Here is a 20,439-nt window from a genome sequence, read left to right as displayed (position 1 = left end):
ATATCAGTGACTGACCCGTGCTGCCCGTGGTTCGGTCAGCATCAATCCACTGTCAGGTTCCTTTTAGCTTTTATTTAGGAATTATAAATTAGAGAATTATTTCAAATTGCAGGAGGTAACTGGGTTGCAGCTGTAGCTTTGAAGCAAATGAGTAAGGTACTAACCAAATTTTTGCCACAACAAAAAGGATTACTCTGTATTAATGAAGTCTGTAGAACAAATAACATCATTTTCTCTGATGAGCTTTATGTACGAGTGCATGCCTTGTCTAGTGACGTCACAGACACGGCCAGTAACACCTGCTCGCCTTCCACTTGCATTCTGCATATTTACATAGATGCCAACGTTTCTGGGGGTGTTCAAGTCTTACCCCAACACTACCCACGTCCCTCCCAGGACCACAGCCACCTTTCATGTAATGCTCCCTGCAATTCTGGAGCACCCACTTTTGGGCAAGGCTTACATAAACTCCATCTCCTTTTGGCCACGGTGTACTCGGAAATCCGGCACAGTTAGCGCCTATGTATTTGTAACCAATAAGTCAATTCACAGCATTTCAAACTCATTTTTTGTACTCTTACAACTTTTGAAACCAGGCTAGTCTTGTGACTAAATAGTCCACACTTTTTAGCACTCAGTTTTATTCCATGTTTTTTTAAGATTAGTATATTTTTTCATAGGGTTATAATACCAGGTGTATTACAGTTTTTTTGCCTTACAATACAAGTGTTTTCCTGAAATCCAGATGAAAAAGCCAACTGAAGCTAAATTTGAGGCAGAAATCTGAGGGCCACCTCATATCTGCTGCGGATCTACTACAAATATACAAACCCTAAGATTATTCAGATACGCAGCAATGCGGATATATATATACACACATATATATATAGGCCACTGTATTTATACAGCTAGTTTTGTAATGATTCATAGCAAATAAAAGAAATATGTTACATTCAAATATTGTAGCTTGAGAGCAGACAAGGCCTTGTATTCCACAGAACAATGGCTCCTTGTGTTACTGATCTCAGATTCTATTTTTTGGTGCATGGGGCATTGTAATGAACTACCAAAAAAGAAAGTGAATATGCTGAATTGGTATAATTTGGGAGCAGCATGTCACATTCTGTCAGCGGTTACACAATCCAGTGCGTGTGGCTTGGGGCCACTGTCCAAAAGGCCAATGCTCCACTCAGACTCTGCAATAACTGAATGTCAAGCGCTTACATTCCAGAACTGACGGGTCTACAGCTTAGGCTATGTGGTCTCTTGTATTGGAATTCTTTTGGATTTGGCTAAGTATTCGGCCAGGGTAATAGATGTGTATATCAAGTCCTGGAGCAATCACTTTTAGTTGTGCAGAACTACTTGTATGGATATATACTGTATATATAACTATACATGTATAAGAAAGTTAGAGGTTGTAGTGCAAAAACCCATAGCCTTGAATGGCCAGTTGATTCTCAGAGGCAAATCATGCATGCTGTGATTCTCTTCCTCAGACCACCCAATCCAAAAAATAAAAAAAATCGGACATGTGCTCTGCCTCATTAAGGAACATTGGTCTGAGTGGTTAGAAATCAGCAATGACTACCCCTATATTACCTATGGAATGAGCAGACTCAGCAGAATGGAGGATGTTACCAAAGAAATGGCCATATTAGACCTACTACTAGATTTGCCTACTGTGGGGTGCACCTGAAACCTCCATACTGGATATACAGTATATGTATACACACACTCAACCTTGAAAATGCAGCAACAAGGAGGAAAAGTTGTGGAATAGAAAGCACAAGATAGACAGACATTTTGATATACAAATGATGAAAAAGTGGAAACAAAATTTTCACATCTCAATATATTCAGTAAAATGTGTGAGTGCCACGCGCAGAAATATGCAGATTACCCTTTCTTTAAAGGAACCTGTCATGTGAAAAAATGCTATTACCCTGCAGGTATGGGGTTAATGATGCAGTCAGTGATGAATGAAGCTGTGCCGGATGCACCCCTATCACTAGAGTCGCACACTGCTGGGAGGAATAAAGTTCATTTCCTCCCGGCAGCAGGGCCATAAGTGCGGGTGCTGGGCAGATTCAGAACACTATTAACCTGCAGATATGGGGTTAATCTGCAGCTTAGAAGTCTACTGAACATGTCAGGCTCCCTAATCACTGACTGACAGCCAGGCCTAGTATAGAGCCGGCTGTCAGTCACTGTCGTGGGTGTTGTTACAGCTGCCGTAATATGACTGTAGCTGCACAGGTGCCACCCCTGTGACAAGAAGCCAAATACTGCTGGGAGGAATAAAGTTAATTTCTTCCTGGCAGCGGGGCTCTAAGTGCAGATGCTGGGCAGGGTCAGAACACTATTAACCTGCAGATTGACCCTATATCTGCTGGTTAATAGTGGGGGTTTTTTTACATGACAGGTTTCCTTTAAATCAAAAACTCAAACTGTACATCTTTGATAACACATTTGCTATAATCTACTAAAAAACAAACTCTATAGGATTATTGAAGTACAGACAGTACTTACATATGTGGACTCAGCTCATAAAAGTTACGATTCCTGTATTCCTCTACTTTGTCCGGTGTGTAAATGGGCAGCGATCTGTAGGGGTTAACAGATATCACCACACTACCTATATAAGTCTAGAAAGAAAGAGAGAAAGAGAAAGCATTACTTCAGATGGAAATATGAAGCTCAACTTTACCTTGTACGCAGCAATGGAGTATAAACATTGGTCAGCTATGTTTCTCATTCGTAGTAGATTTAAAAAAAAAAAAAAAAAAAAAAAAACCACACACACGATTTAGGTATATATGCTGATGCATGTAAATCGCTATGGAAATAATGGCTATATAAGTGAATATACAATATAATCCGAATAATAATATTTAAACACATTTCTGGTGACCTGCAACCATGGTTGTGTAGGAGTCAATGCATACAATACAATGCAATGATAATGCTTCCTCTAGGGGCAGCCAACATGTTATTTATTGAAGGGGTTTTCCATTTTGTGCAACCTTAACAGCTCAGTTTGTAGCACAATAAAAATAAAAACACCTAAGACCCCCGACTGGGTGACCCTGGCTGCATACGCTGCGTCTCCCCAGAGGTCATGTGACATAAGCAATGTCGTCACAATTGGAAGAAAAATACGATTAATAGGTCAAAAAGTTTCAAAAACAAAAAATATTTATTTATTAAGGGCACAAATAGGGCGTGGAGTCAACTGGAAGACATGCGCCCACACATTGTAAAAACATAGATAAAAATACAGTAATACAGTAAAATGATCAGTCTGTGGGGAAACAAAAACTCTTTGCTTAACTTCGGTCAATATCCCTAAATAACCCAATATATCCCAAAAAAAATTATATAAATTTATGAAAAATAAGCACTAATCTATATTAGATAGAAAATTATTTGCTTATCCTGGAATTTTTGAACTGTATTCAATGCACGCATGGGGTGAAATAATGTGCACAATGTAGTTAGATCTATCAAACATGTCACTAAATATCAAGTATAGCTATGTGCACATACAGTATAAGTAATTGATACACTGCTGATTTTAGAAGTTTTCCCACTGAAAAAGAATGGAGAGGTCTGTAATTTTTATCGTAGGTACACTTTAGCTGTGGCAGACAGAATGAAAAAAAAATCTAGAAAATCACATTCTATGATTTTAAATAATCAATTTGCATTTTATTGCATGAAATAAGTATTTGAACACCCACCAACCAGCAAAAATTCTGGATCTCACAGACCTATTAGTTTTTCTGTAAGTCTTTAAGGAGCTCCTACTCTGCACTCCTTACTTATATTAATTTTTTAAACTTGTTACCTGTATGTCACCTATCCACACACTCAAATCAATCACTCTCAAACCTTACTATCATGGCCAAGACCAAAGAGCTGTCTAAGTACACCAGGGACAAAATTGTAGACCTGCACAAAGCTGGGACGAACCTCACGACAATAGGCAAGCAGCTTGGTGAGAAGGCAACAACTGTTGGCGCAATTATTAGAAAATGGAAGAAACACAAGATGATTGTCTCTTTCAAAGTGGCCACACGTGATATCCCTGCCGCTCCTGGAAGCCGTCGGTTTCAGTGCCGATGTGGGTGGGATTATGGGTGTGAGGAGCAGTGAATATTCATTTTCTTTATTAGCGGGGTCACTGTTAGCCCCAGTAATGGTTCCTGCCTTCTGTGACCCTGCTCCTGTCTCCTGTGACACGGTTCACCGCTGCTGCCCCACCTCCACAGTCAGATCTATCTGGACTATAAGACGCACTCCCCACTTTCCTGCAAAATTTGGAGGGAAAAAGGTGCATCTTATAGTCTACAAATACATGCAGCTGACACGCTCAGGTTAGGAGAGCTGCTGCCCAGTGCAATGCTATCCTCGCACAAGTCACAAGTGCACAAGTGTGATTCCAGCCTTGGAGTGAGAATTTTAAAGGTAGCTAATGACATTGATTCGAATGATCCCTCCTTGATGATTTAAATATGCAACTGTGTACTGTTGTCGGACAGATTTACTATGGTTTTTTCCATAATACATTTTAAAGTTGCTGGTATGGCTTCCCTTACAGTCACTAGTTCCTTTTGGTATGATGAACCGCTTTTCATCTTGAGGCTCCTCAGACCCTGAAAAAATGACTGTCTATGTGGGCTCCTCAACATAATGGACTTGCATCTGTGATAATTACCTATGCATTTTCTACCATCCAAGGCACTCAATTTAAGAAGTTCCTTCTGTCTATCCACCATCCCAGGGAGATTAAAACATGTGTAGACAGCCAAAATCTGTGAACCAGATGGCCTGTCCCCATGGATTGTAATGTCAAGATCTGCCATTGAAAAGGTCTTGTGTGGAACTCAGCCCACTGGACTTCTGGAATTGCGGTATTTAGCGAGCCTAACAGGGACATTGCTCCATTACCAAAATTTCCTGACGCTTCTGAGCTCTTACAATTTTTGCCTAATCTTTAGTATTTTTTCTTGAGGAAGAAAACAAGATTGTTGAATGGAATCCAGACAGATGCCTATAAAGAACTCAATCTGACAAGGCTCTACATTTGTTTTTTCCTCATTTACTATCAATCCTACCTCTGTAAGGATTGATAGGACTTGATTGACGGCCTCTGAACAGTCCGCTTTTGACCTTCCTACTACCAATCAATCATCCAAATAGGGTATTATTAAAATGTCTTTCTTTCTTATATACTACCTACTCTAATCTCGGACACTATTTTTGGTAAAAATTCTTGGTGCTAAGGAGATTCTAAAGGGAAGACACTTGTATTGTGGATGAAGAAGGTTTCCCTTGAATTCTACCATGACACTAAGGTACTTATGATGATCCCTGTGACTTGGGATATGGTAATATGCATCCTTAGGTCTATTACTGCTGTAAAGCAAAAGGAGTACAGACGTTTTACAGTCAATCTCAAGGTTTTCATTTTGAATTTTTCTGTAGTTATGTAGCATTTCAAGGCCTTTACATTGACAATAGTCCTGTGGGAACTGTCTGCTTTGTTTGTATTTTTTTTTAATCAGAAATAGGTTGCTGTAGAAACCTTTCCCAATGTCTGATCTTGGCACCCTGACTAAAAACTGCGCGCGTGTGCACTCTGCACCGCACCTAAAGGTGCGCTTCAGAGCGCAGCTGAAAAGCTCCGTCCTGAAGCGCATGGTGCCGGCAGAGAACGTGCGCTCTGCATGCAGCTCCTGCCATAGACAGAGCAGGGGCTGCCGGCAAAGCGCACGGAAGAAGTGACATGTCACTTCTTAGAACGTGCGCTTCGGGCAGCAGCCGAAGCGCTGCGCTCTAAGACGCCACGTGCGCACGGCCCCTGCACAATCTCCATAGATTATGCAGGGGACGCAGGACCATGTAGTTACGCTGCGCTACAAAGCGCAGCGTAACTGCATGTAATTACGCAACGTGCGCACATAGCCTAAGGCCCTGTGCGCACTGGAAAACGGAATTTTCTTAAGAAAATTCCGCGGGGTCTGAAAGATTACCGCACCCGCGGTAAAAAAATGCGGCACATCGCACCCGAAAACTGCATGCGGTTTGCCGCGGTTTTTCCGCGTGCGGGTTGGTACATGTGCTTTAATGCATTCCATGCAATAAAGCACATTGGTAAAAAAAAAAAAAAAAAAAGGTCATTTCCTTCTGAGATAGAGAGTAGGTAGATAAATAGACAGATAGAGGAATAGGTAGATAGACAGATAGAAGGATAGATAGAGGGATAGATAGAGTCCCTGTGAGCACACGCTGCATTTCTCCCGAGCGGTAATCTGAGTTCACATTAGCAGCCGTGGGAAATGCCCTGTGGTTACCTCTGCAGGCTCATTGCGAGGCTGCATTCAGCAGTGTGTCAGTGTCACTCGCTTGTGGATGCAAGCAGCGCAAGATGTGGATTACGCCGGAGCTGTGGATTACGCCGGAGCTGTGTGTTTCGGGGGGGGGGGGGATTAATAAACGGGTGAAAGAGGAGGCTTTTTTGTGTTTTTTTTAAAATATAGGATTTTTCAGTGTGTGTGTTTATTCACTTTACTTACGGGTTGATCGTGTCAGCTGCCACATAGAGGCTGCCGTAATCAAGCCTGGAGTTAATGGCGGCGATCTGCTGCCATTAACTCGTTATTACCTGGATAGACACCGCATCACTGCATCTGGAAGAGCCGGGGACACTCCGGGACTGTCGCATAATGCATGCGACAGCCCCGGGGCAGCTGCGGGCTGATATTCTCGGCTGCGGGAGGCGGGGGACATTAACCCTGCCCCCCGTCCTCCCCAGCCTGAGAATACCGGGCCGCCGCTGTGTGCTTACCTCGGCTGGAAGGTAAAAATACGGCGGAGCCCACGTGTTGTTTTTTCAATATTTCCGTTTGATTTGTATGTGTAGTCTATATGTCTGTGTGTGAGTGATGTGTCTGTGTGTGAGTGATGTGTCTGTGTTCTATGTCTGTGATGTGTGTGTGTCTGCTCCGCTTCCTCTTCCTGTAATGACATCACTTCCCTGTGGGATTTCACGATTACATTGCAGTCAATGGAGTGAAATCCCGCAGCGACGTGCGGAAAAGAAGTGACATGAAATTGTTTTTGCTGCGGGAATCCCACAGCAAAACATGCAGCTGTTAAAATCCGCATAGTGCGCACAGCATTTTTTTTTCCCATAGGTTTTGCTGCTGAATCACTGCAGAGATGTTATCAACATTTTCTGCAGCAAAACATGCAGCAAAACCGCAGAAAATCTGCGGGAAAAAACGATAAGTGTGCACAGGGTCTTAAAGATAAAGAATTTCCTGTTTTGATTTTTTTTTATATCCCTATCAGTCTCTGTCACTCACCGAGGAGGGGTGGAGGACAATAGAATTAGAGTTACTAGAAATTTGGTTTCTGGGAACCCTCCATAACAGCACCACAGAGGTTGCCTCCCCTTTCCTAATAGAGACAGAAAACATAAGAGGTCAAGCAGCTCCTCCCCACTTTCTATCTCCAGCATTTACAAAAAGGATCACATCAGCATGTATGCTTTCTGTATGTATTTACAGAAAGTAACACAGGAAGTACGGTATATTAGTAAATAAGGAAGAGTGGGAATTACCCATACTGTCATGGAGGGTTCCTAGAAACAAAATTACCTGTAACTCTAATTCTATTTTCTCTAGTCACCCTCCATGACAGCACCACAGGAGGAATACCAAATAAATAATGTCAGGGTGGGACTATAGGCTAAAAATTTTCTATCAAAAGCCAAATCTTTATTGGACATTACATCTAATCTATAATGTGTAGAAAAGTATGGACGAATGATCATGTAGATGCTCTTCAGATCTGCTCAATGGAAACACTGGCTCTCTCAGCCCAGGAGATGGACACAACCACAGTAGAATGAGCTGTAAAGTTTTCTGGTTGTGGTACAACCTGTCATCTATAAAGGCCCACAGATTACTTTCTTAATCCAGTTAGCAATGGTACTTTTTGATGCCTTCTTGCCTTTATTCTGATCAGAGTACTGAACAAAGAGGTTCTGATCTTTCCTCCATGGCTCGGACTGCTGAAGGTACTGAAGAACTACCCTCTGTACATCTAAAGAATGAAACTCCTCTATTGACCTGTTAGGCTATGTGCGCACGTTGCGTAAATACATGCAGTTACGCTGCGCTTTGTAGCGCAGCGTAACTGCATGCGTCCTGCGTCCCCTGCACAGTCTATGGAGATTGTGCAGGGGCCGTGCGCACGTGGCGTTTAAGAGCGCAGCGCTTCGGCTACTGCCGAAGCGCTGCGTAAAAAGAAGTGACCTGTCACTTCTTTCCTGCGCTTTGCCGGCAGCTCCTGCTCTGTCTATGGCAGGAGCTGCAGGCAGAGCGCATGGAATCGGCGCTCACTACGGACATTTCTGCAGCGATCTAAAGCGCACATGTGCTCTTCAGATCGCTGCAGAAATTTCTGCAGGGCTAGTACGCAACGTGCGCACATAGCCGACATATGGAATTCGGCAGTGACCTTAGGCAGAAAAAAAGGGTCCAGCCAGAGAACAATTCTGTTTTCTAGAATTCTTAATTAAGGCTCCTGGTTTGAAAGGGCTTGGAGTGCACCGATTCTCCTGGCTGTTGTGACTGCAACTAGGAAGGCCATTTTCCAGGATAATGTGTCCAAGTCCACTAAAGGTAATTCTTCAAGTGAAGATCTTTCTAGTCCCTTGAGAACGATATTTAGGTCCCAGGGAGAAACCAAAGAGATTCGTCTTGGATGTAACCTGGAAGATGCCGTCATACACTAATGAGGAAAAGGGTAACAATGTTTTGAACTTGTGGTTTTCATGCTCCATAGCTCACCATTCACTACAGCGTCGAATATGAGACTACCTTTATTTATAAACAACCATGGCTAGTTGATACATAATTTGACTTGCAACTATTTAGCATGTGATTAGTTATGCAGACTCTTGTCAGGGCACTGCATTGTTACTGTTTTACTTCTAAAAAAAAAACAATTCCATTTTAATAATTTTTTTATTTTACTAGTATTTTGTAAAGCCACCTTTGGCTTTCCTCAGTGCCTAAATCCTACTAGACATGCTCTAACAAGGTAGTGCAGCTAGCAAGGTACTAGAAAGGGTGTCTGTCACTGGGCCACAAAACTCTTTTGTGTTTCCTGTCTCTATTGGGGAAGAGGAGACAATCTCCTGTGGTGATGTCGTGAAGGGTGACTGGAGAAAACTTTAGTTTGAGACCCCAGAAAAGACTATATACTACCCACTGAGTGGCTGGAAGCAAGGCCCACTGATGGTAAAACATTTCCAATTTTTCCTCTACCCAAAGCCTGGCATCATGGCAAGTCCTCCGTTATTATATATGAATCCCCTATTCTTGCCCTTATCTCTTCCCCGGGAGCGTCCACCTCTTCCATTATTCTCCCTCTGACTTCTCATTTTTCCCCTATTACCTAGACTCCAAACGTGTCTCCTAAATCTAGGAGAGGAGGAGGGAAAATCTGCCTCCTTTCAGATTTAGTCATAGGCTGATCCAAACAAAAAATTTCCCTGACATGGAGTTGCACACAATTTTGCGTTGGATTGGAAATCCGCAGACCAGTTTTTTCAGCCAGAGTGCTCAGTGGTCACAGTGAGAGAGGGCACAGGCATGAGCGTCAAATCGAACACGATCCACAGAAGCAACCATCAGAAAACCTGCTGCTTTTTGAATAGTAGGTAATGATTCTAATAATGGATTCCTGGTCGATCTATTTCTAATTTGCAAATTCAATTCCTGAAGCTATATAGGTTTAGCTTGGGCTCTTGCTCTTCAAGTGGCTGCTATACCAAGTTTGAACGAGCATGCTGCAGTGTACCATGTCTCTTTAGGAATGTGAAACTTTCTTATCCAAGGGATCCTTCAAAAGGACCCTAAATCTTCAAAAGGGAAGAACCACATTTTTAGAAATGTTTGCATAAATTTTGGGGGATTTTTCTCAAATCTCACAAAGATCTTCCTCACACTGGTATTTCCTCTTCATAGTCTGAATTAACACCCTCCTAACGCTTCATTCCACTCTTTTTTGATAAAGGAAATTAAGTTGCTATGAACCAAAAACACAGTATTTGAACTCCTCCTCCAGATTACTAAATATAGAATCTTGTAGGATAGCTGCTCATTAGATCCACTATGGGGGTGAAAACCCCTAATCACCTTAAGTAATTGTCCTTCCTTGTCCACTGAAAAGCATGACTGGCCATATTCCCCATCAGACAAGAATGAACCTGAACCATCAGTATCAATCAATTCCATCCATTCTTTCATCTCTTCCTCTGAACTAACATCCAATGTTAATTGTTGCCAAACTGAGGAGGAGGGAGGCACTTTGATAAACGCATCTCCTTGTACCAGTGTTTTTAGGTTCATCTTTGATTTAAGATTTAATTTCCATTAATTTCCTGGAATATGGAATGGGATTCTTCCACCACCGTTCTATGAATACAGTATAGAAAGAGCTTTTTATTGTACGTTTTAAGCAAACTTTACTTTGTATAGAACATATTCTCTGTTTTTATTTTTTGTCACAACCTTGCTGGCCTAAAGAACATTAATAACCAGTCAGTGTGTATCACACAAGGGGAAAATCACAGTCACCCATCCTAAGCCTTGGCAACTACTGTGCTAGGAGGAGACATTACTCAATCTGTGTAATCACTGGCACCAGATTTTCCATGCTGCACATCCACTACCATTGGTAATTGGAGATCTCCTTCTTTTAAACTTCCCATTTCAGAATTAGAAGGGAAACCAGGATCGGACCCCTTGTCCCAGACCATCCTCCGAATCCGGAAGTGGCCGGTAATCTGTGCCTGCACGCTGCCATCTTAGAGTGTGACATCATCTCTAGCTTACCCTCAAACCCGTAAGCAGCCAGAGATCCCACGCATGCGCAAATGTGACTTACTATTGGCCGCGACTGCTCCTTATCTCACGGATGTGACGTCCTCGCATGTCACGGCCACATCCAACCAAACTTCCGAATACAGAAACGGGTAGCTGGGAATTCTGCACAAATGGAGCTATGGCAAGATCGACTCTGGGCACCCAAGGACAATGGATACCCTCTGGGACAAGACCTGCCAAGTGCCCCATGCAAGATCCACTCATTTGGAGAAGTCTTCCCAGATAGGTTTTACTCTGCAGTGATGTAGGAATCCTCCTCCAGAAATAGGAAACCACATAGGGGTGTTTATGTAGGTTTCCGGTTTATGAAGGAGGATACTCTCTAATGTGCAGTGCGGTCAAGGTGAAGGGAAAAAAAAGTTTAAAGGGAACCAATCACAAGGATTTTCATATATAAGCTAAAGCCAGTGTTATACTGGCACTATCATAGTGTTCAGCTCGGATGTTTAGGTTTTGAAATAAAAAAAGTAAAGTTTATAAAATTAGCTGCTTGTTGAGTATAATACTTATGCTAATTCTAAAGGGTGCTTTACACGCTGCGACATCGCTAGCGATCTCGTTAGCAATGTGACCCGGCAGATCGCAGATAAGATTTGTCGAGATCGCACATAGATCGGTTTTGTGTGTGTGTGTGTTTTTTGTTTTTTTTTTGTAACGGCGGTCACATGTGCGATCTCGGCAAATCGCATGTGCGATCTGGTGTGTTACATCGCTAACGAGATCGTTAGCAATGCCGCAGCATGTAAAGCACCCTTAACAGATGGAGGAGATAACTATGAATATATTAACTGCTCCATTGCAACTGTCACTCAACAAGCAGCTAATTTTATAAACTTCACTTTTTTGGATTTCAAAACTTAAACATCATGTATATAGAGAATCAGCCTGATAAAACCAATGCTATACTGGCACTAGGTTACATACGAAAATCCTGGTGATTGTTTCCCTTTAAGGGGAACCTGTCAGGTGCAATATGCACCCAGAACCACGAGCAGTTCTGGGAGTATATCGCTAATCCCTGCCTAACCGTCCCTGTATACACTAGCATAGATAAAGAGATCTTTAGAAAAAGTATTTCTAAAGATCTTTTATCCTATGCTAATAAGCACGGGGGTCTAGTCCCCTGGGCATTACTTCCCTTGCTATTTGGCCCCATTAGCATGTTAGTATGCCCCTGTGGGTGTACTATCATGCTAATGAATGCGCAGCATCAGAGGATGATCTCACTCACTTCTCTGCTGCCATCGCCCCCCGACGCTGGATTTCGGCTCAGTGCGCATGACCCCAGACTTTTGGTCATGTGCACTACTTCAGTTTGAAGCCGAGACGCATTCACCCGGCATCATAGTGCGCATGACCAAAACTCCGGGGTCATGCGCACTGAGCCGGAATCCAGCGTCGGGCAGCGATGGCAGCGGATAAAATATTACCAGTTATGGGACCTTGATCCAGGGAATTAGTCAGATTGCCGTATGTGGAGTTGTGAAGGAATTATTCCATAACATGTGACAGCTATGGTAGCATCTGCCTCATGGTGCTTTTGACTTCCTCTGGATCAACATGTAAGGTTATAGATTAAATTTGATGGACTTTTGTTTGTGTCATATTTTTTAAGGTTTAAGGTAGACAATGTCCCATTACCATGGATTTACCTTTCAGCGCGACCATTTCATGATCGCTTTGGTTTGCTGATATATTGGGATCAGTCACGGAAATAGAAAACCACAACAGTGGCAGATCTGACTTAATCACTGACTTAAAAGGTGTCCATCATGTTCCACCGATGTGTACAATGTATGTGACTCCTGCATCCAATCACTGGGCTGATGTAGTGCAAGAAACTCTTCCTAATAATTGGCTGCAGCGGTCACAAAAACAGGACCGACAGTGAAGAAACATTGCTAGAGCACAGCAGGTGGGAAGCTAATGAGTTTGTTCATTTTTAATCAGTCTATTCTGCAAATCCTTCTTAGGCTATGTGTCCACGGTAGAATGTTGCTGCGGATTTTTCTGCATGAAAATCCGCGACTTTCGCAGCAAATCCGCACCTTTTTTTTGCCGCAGATTTGCCGCGGATTTTGATGCGGATTTTTTTTTTCCCCCATTCTATAGCCAAAATCCGGATCAGAATCCGCAACAATAATTGACATGCTGCAGATTTTTCCGGATCAAAATCCGCGGCAAATCCGCCGCGGAAAAATCCGCAGCATGGACACAGCATTTCCAAAATGCCATTGAAATGGCTTGGAAGTGCCGCTGCTGCAGATTTTCGGAAAATCCGCGGCTTTTCCGCAAGAAATCCGCGGCAAAATCCGCGCATTTTCCGCAGCGTGGACACATGGCCTAAAACTAGATATATTTGCAGAAGAAATTTATTAATAGCGAGTTCTTAACATTCCATGTTTGAAATTCATCATTGGAGAATGATATTCAGCCCAGCAGGACATCTTCATGAGAGGATTATGGAGAAACTCGAAAATAACACGTTTTGCATGGTTTGTACCAATACTAAGGGAGGGACAGCACTGCTGCAGCGTACCCCTAACTTCATGAGCAGAGAATAAAGCTTCACTTATGGCTGCCATTTTTATGTGGGCATAATAAAAACAACTTTATAGGTGCTGTTCTGTTCTTTTGATTAAGAAAGTAGAGTAAATAAGTAAAATTCCTTGACTTTATTAAGTTTTGGCATGTGCACTCCCACAAGCTAATATAGCACTTGGCATTCTTCCTAAATTCATTCTACCCATTTACAAGTGTAAGCGTTGGAGACTGTCACCAAAGTGCAGTTCAGAACATTCTAGTAGACGTCTACATTTATAAAGTTGGAGTAACTACTAAATAAGCAAACCCCCTTCTCCCACCTGCTGTATTATTAGGAGAAAAGTCAAGTCGGAGCTCCACATACACCGCTCAAAACAGTCCAGATACATGAAGCAATTGCTAGGATTTTTAGTTACATTTTAGGTATAAATGTGCCTTTGATTTATACACAACGTTTGTACATGGAGCGATCATTCAGGCATAAAAAGACCATTTTAGCGATTGGGCTAAGTAAAAATCAGACAGAACAGATTTTTTTTGTTTGGGGTAATATTTTATTTTATGAGCACATTAAAAGGGGCTGTTTCTAGATGAATAACTGAATGAATGAATGAATGAATGAGTGCCCCACTTCTATTTTCCAGTTGCCAGGTTGGTGCGCATCTAAAGATTGTCAGTTAATACTGGCGGCATGGTCGGAATATTGGTCCAAACTATTCCCTTTCCCAGGCTGCTAGGAGAGACGCGGTTGTGTGCCGCGTGGGAGAAGCGCACGGGATTGAAGGTGATCTGACCCAGCAATCCCGCCAGCACCAGGGCGGTGGAAGGCTGTAAAGCACAGTCTGCTTCCTGTCTTGATACTGACCGGTAAGCGAGGCAATAAGCTGTATACTATAAAAAATACTCTGTTTGAGAACTAGGAGGATTTTTTATAAAGGGGTAAATTGCAAACTTTCAATTTTAACCACTTATGAACTTGAGAGAACAGCTTTAAAAGAGAACCGGTGAAGTAAAAACCAAAACCAAACCAATATTCAAGCTGCAGATGTGCGGTTAATCTGTGGGTTAATAGTGTTCTGAAGCTGCCCAGCGCCGCACTGAGAGCCCCACTGCCGGGAAGAAATAAAGTTAATTCTACCCGGTAGAGTCGGGGTGGTGTCAGCGTGGCTGCAGTCACCACTCTATGCACAGTGAGTGGCGGCTATATCCATGCCCCCGGCACTGACTGATCACTGGCTCTAATGTAAGCACTTTTCACATGACACTTCCCAGTAAAGGACATCTATCATCAGAAAATCATTACTGTCTAGGTTATAGCACTATGATCCTGATTCACTAAGACCAGTGTGGTTCACTCTTGATGAGGGTTCGTGCTGGATTAATAGGCACATGATACACCTCTTAATGAATCTGCGCATTGGAAAGGTTGTGTGTGCCACAAATATTACTCTGGTCATAGACATAGGCTGGACTAAGGTTTGAGGTGTAAGGTATGCCACAGCTAATCATTAGATGAGCTAAGGCATCCTGCTCCGGTTCTGCCTGAACTTCACCTGTTTAGGCTGAACTAGCGTGAAAATGCCAAAAGTTGAAGAAATTCTACAGAGAAAATTCATGGATGAAAGGGGTTATCATTGCAATCGGGGCCAAATGCAAAAGGGAAAGTGAATGACAATGATCAGTGACAATGTCACCAATGAGTCACTGATATCTATCACTGAATGGTGGTAATATCAGTCCTAGTACAGTAGTTTTGATTAATGATCAATATGGTAATATGACTACTGTATATACTGGAAATATGTTGTTATGGTCTGGCGGTAATATTTGTCTTTCATAGTGCTGTATTAATGATAATATTTGTCTAGGTAGAGTTGTGTTTGGTAATGATCAGTATAGTGTGATTTCAGCATATGGTGGCATTATGGGGTCATAGTGTGGTGGTATTATTTAACATTATATAGTTGTAATAGTTGTACAATAAGCACTGCTAAAGTAAATATTGTTTTCCTATAGCTCAGTTAGATAGAATAGAGACATCTCTGAACAGCAAATTTCAAGTCTTGTCACAAATTCTTAGGTCTGGACTGTGTCAGTGCATGAATCCAAACCATTTAATTGTAGCTCTGGCAGTATGGTATTATCCTGCTGGAAGGTGAACCTATGACCCAGTCTCAACTCTTTTGCAGCCTATAACAGGTTTTCCTCCAGGTTTGTACTGTTTTTAGCTCCATCCATTTTCTCATTAACGCTGACCGGCTTCCCTGTCCTGCTGAAGAAAGGCATCCCCACAGCAGCCTTGTTGCTACCACCATGTGTAACAGTGGGGATGGTGTTTTCAGAGTGATATGCAGTGTTTGTTTTACCTTGTGCATAGTTTTTTGTATTTAGCCCAAAAAGTTGTACTTTGGTCTCATCTGACCAAAGCACCATCTTCCACATCATGCTAGTTGCGTACTATACATTGATGTTTGCAAACTGCAAATGGTACTTTGTATGGCTTGCTTTCAAAAATGGCTTTCTTCTTGCCACTCTCCCATAAAGACCAGATTTGTAAAGTGTATGACTAACAGTTGTCCTGTGGACCGATTCTTCCACTTGACCACTTGAGCTGTGGATCTCTGCAGCTTCTCTAGAGGGTCCCAGGGCCTCTCAGCTGCTTCTCTAGTTAATGCTCCCCTTCCTTGTGATGTCAGTTTAGGTGGAGGGTCATGTCTTGGTAGGTTTCTAGTTGAGCCATACTCCTTCCATTTTTGAATGATGGATTGAGCAGTGCTCTGTGAGATGTTCAGAGCTTTGACTATTTTTTTTTAATGTAACATTTCTTTATTGTTTTTCATAACTACTTTCAAATGCTGCCTTGACTTTCTGGGATATATATATATATACACACATATACATATATATATATATATATATATATATATATATATATATATATATATATTATGATAGGCCCACACTCTGGGGGACAAATATATGTCACAATAGGGCCCAGTCCGGGAGACAAATATATATATATATATATATATATATATATATATATATATTTGTCTCCCGGACTGGGCCCTATTGTGACATATATTTGTCCCCCAGGGTGTGGGCCTATCCTGGTGTATATATATATATATTTATCCCAGCCTAGTGTGTGGGTATGCACTGGATATTTATTATATATATATATATATATATATATATATATATATATATATATATATATATATATATATATATGACTTAGAACTCTAATGACCAACGTCCGGAGGGGGGCCCAGGTCTAAATTTCGCACCGGGGCCCATCGCACTCTAGTTACGCCACTGACCAGTTCTACCCAGCACAGGTCACGGTTAGCATCCTTTGCCTTTGGCAAATGTATTTGTGGGGAGGAGGTGGAATACATTATAGAATATATGGCACATCACATTTCACAGCAGGATCACGTTACCTCTGACAGCGACACAGTCAGTTTAAGACAGTATTGTAAATGGAACGTTTTGCACGAACACTGAAAACTAAGAAGAAGAATTTTTGGACTGTTTTTGAGTTTTAAAAAGCAAGAAGTCTCTCAGTGCGCTTTGTGATTAAATGGGCCATTGGTCACTATTAGGCTAGGTTCACACACTGCGTTTTTTTGACGCTGCGTTTTTGTGCATTTTTTGCGGCAAAAACAAAAACTACAAGGCTCAGCATACTCCATCCAATAGTGTATGCAGGAGAGCAGACAGCAGCTGCAGAACTACAAGGCTCAGCATGCTCCATCCAGGACTGTATGCTTGAGGGAGAGTCAGGGGGAGCAGACCTACAAGGCTCAGCATCCTCTATCCAATAGTGTATGCAGGAGAGCAGACAGCAGCTGTCGAACTACAAGGCTCAGCATCCTCCATCCAATAGTGTATGCAGGAGAACACACAGCAGCTGTCGAACTACAAGGCTCAGCATCTTCCTTCCAGGACTGTATGCAGGATTTCTTTGCCCCCCAAACAAAAAAAATGACGTGGGCTTCGCCATATTTTTGTATGCTAGCCGGGTACAGCAGGCAGGTACGGGCTGCCCCCAACCCGCAGCTGCTTATTTGTACCCGGCTGGGAACCAAAAATATAGGGAAGCCCTTTTTTTTTAATTATTTCATGAATTTCATGAAATAATTTAAAAAAAAAAAAAAATGACGTGAGCTTCGCCCAATTTTTGAGTCCAGCCGGGTACAACTAGGCAGCTGGGGATTGGAATCCACAGTGCAGGGTGCCCATGCTTTCTGGGCACCCCCGCTGTGAATTGCAGTCCCGCAGCCACCCCCAGAAAATGGCGCTTCCATAGAAGCGCCAACTTCTGGCGCTGTATCCAACTATTCCAGCTGCCCTGATGCCGGGTGGCTCGCTGGGTAATAATGGGGTTAGGGCTAGCTGTATAGCTGGCCCTAAGCCCGAAATTCATGGTGTCACGCCAATATTAGACATGGCCACCATGAATTTCTAGTAAAGATAAAAAAAAACACACAAAAATATTTTTATTAGAAATAAAATACAACACAATTAGTGACTCCATCTTTATTGAAATAAAGAACCCCCCTCCGCAGTAATCCTGGGTCAAGGGTCCCGCGCCGTCCAATCCGGATCCAATATCATCTGATCGGTTTGCTGGAAGGCAAAGTGATCAGATGATGTGTCAGGATCAAGTGCCTGAATCACATCACACAGCAGCTGATTGTATAAAAGCCGATTATACAATCAGATGATGCATCAGTGCAAAAAAAAAAAAAAAAATACTCACTTATGTGCTGATTACCGGCAGCTCCTGGAGCGATAAGGCGGGAGTCTGATCCCGTCTGATCGCTGCAGCAGCTGCCGGTAATCAGGGATGAAGTCTCCTGACGCATCCGCTGATAGCTTAAACCGGCCGGGCACCCGCGTCACCGCGATACTTACGATCACCTGATGCGTCAGGTGACTGCATCAGGTGATCCATCGCCAGGTCCTGCATCTATCGGAGCCGGAGGTGTCCCAGCCGTCTGCACACAGCCGGAGCGGCGATACCGTGAGAGGAGATGGGAGCGGGCATAGCACCGGGAGGCTGCAGACAGGTGAGTATAACTTTTTTTTTTTTTCTACTGTTCACTTTTGTTTTCGCAGCCGCTTCCACCTCCCGCCCAGACATGGTGCTTCACGGCAGCATACATGCACAGGACCGGAGGTGGAAGCGGCGGTGACGGTACCGGGAGGATTCACGCTTCTGTGTTTACTGACAGAAGGAATCCTCTTCCTGTACATGTCACTTTACTACCCACCTCCTGCATTTATAGCTGCGTTTTTGGTCTTAGAAACGCACCAAAACGCAGCTATTTGCGTTTCTCATTGCGTCTTTCAACATCCCATTGCACTCAATGGGTGGAAAACGCAGTGAAAAACGCGGGAATAATTGACATGCTGCGTTTTTGTGGGCACCACAAAAACGCAGCTGAAAAAAAACGCTGTGTGCAGACAGCAAAAATGAAAACTCATAGACTTTGCTGGGGAAGCAAATTCATGCAGTTTTCTGAGCAAAAACGCACCCGAAAACTGCGCAAAAACGCCGCGAAAAACGCACTGTGTGAACTTACCCTTAGTGTCAAAGAGCTTCATATGGTTTGGATACAATTCTAAGAAATCTCAAAATCAAATCTTTTTAGGGCTTTCTGTTTTGTTGTTTACAGTGAATCACTTTGCATTTGATAACCTCTAAGGATAATTTATCTGCAGGATAAGGCTAGGTGCGCACACTGCGTCTTTTTGACGCTGCGTTTTTGGCTGTTAAAAACGCACAAAAACGCACCTGCGTCGAAAAAACGCATAAAAAACGCATGCGTTTTTGCCGCGATTTGGTGCGTTTTTGGCTGCCTTTTGCTGCGTTTTTGATCTCTGCGTTTTGCTGCGTTTTTCAAATGCATTGCATGGGCGTAAAACGCAGAAAAATGCAGGAAAGAACTGACATGTCCATTTTTTTTTTTTTTAACTCAAAAACGCAGGTAAAAAAAACAGATGTGTGCGAACAGCAAAAATGAAAACTCATAGACTTTGCTGGGGAAGCAAAGTCCTGCAGTCTTGAGGCCAAAAACGCACCCGAAAAACGTGCAAAAACGCCACGAAAAACGCACTGTGCGCACATAGCCTAAGTGATACATTTCAGATTGGGATGGGAAGGAGACCTCTGGGACCCCAACAGGAAGCCCAAAATCTTAGATGTGAATAATATGTTAATTGATGGAGCAATGGTGACACATGCTTACTGAAAGTGGTCACTCATACTAATTCGCCATTTACACAGGGGTCTTTCGGGCCATCACTTTCTGGATCAATATAGAAGGGTCTCAGCCGCTAGATACGCAACATTTATTATCAATACTATGGCTAAGGGTACCGTCACACATTAGCGATGCAGCAGCGATCCCACCAGGGATCTGACCTGGTCAGGATCGCTGCTGCATCGCTACATGGTCGCTGGTGAGCTGTCAAGCAGGCAGATCTCACCAGCGACCAGTGACCAGCCCCCAGCCAGCAGCGATGTGGAAGCGACGCTGCGCTTGCACGGAGCCGGCGTCTGGAAGCTGCGGACACTGATAACTAAGGTAAACATCGGGTATAGTTACCCGATGTTTACCTTAGTTACCAGTGCACACCGCTTAGCGCTGGCTCCCTGCACTCGTAGCCACAGCACACATCGGGTTAATAAGCAAACCTTTGCTTATTTACCCGATGTGTCCTGCCGGCTCGTGTGCAGGGAGCAGGGAGCCGGCTCTGGCAGCGTGAGAGCTGCAGATGCTGGTAACGAAGGTAAATATCGGGTAACCACCTTGGTTACCCGATGTTTACTTTGGTTACAGCTTACCGCAGGCTGTCAGACGCCGGCTCCTGCTCCCTGCACATTCAGGATTGTTGCTCTCTCGCTGTCACACAC

The 20,439-nt window shown here is 43.0% G+C and overlaps 1 protein-coding gene across 3 annotated transcripts in view; it reads right to left on the bottom strand.

Moving 5' to 3' along the window:
- Positions 1-20,439, bottom strand: part of MYO1B (myosin IB) — a 362,240-nt gene that overhangs the window by 265,354 nt on the left and 76,447 nt on the right. For all 3 annotated transcript variants that reach the window (XM_075317858.1, XM_075317859.1, XM_075317861.1), the window contains exon 3: positions 2,533-2,648. In XM_075317858.1, coding sequence (XP_075173973.1) covers positions 2,533-2,648 — 116 coding nt within the window. The remainder of the gene's footprint in view (positions 1-2,532; positions 2,649-20,439) is intronic.

This window comes from Anomaloglossus baeobatrachus, chromosome 7, assembly GCF_048569485.1.
Source record: "Anomaloglossus baeobatrachus isolate aAnoBae1 chromosome 7, aAnoBae1.hap1, whole genome shotgun sequence".
NCBI lineage: Eukaryota > Metazoa > Chordata > Amphibia > Anura > Aromobatidae > Anomaloglossus > Anomaloglossus baeobatrachus.
Note: the sequence above shows the minus strand (reverse complement) of the source record. Positions and strands in the feature narration are given on the sequence as shown.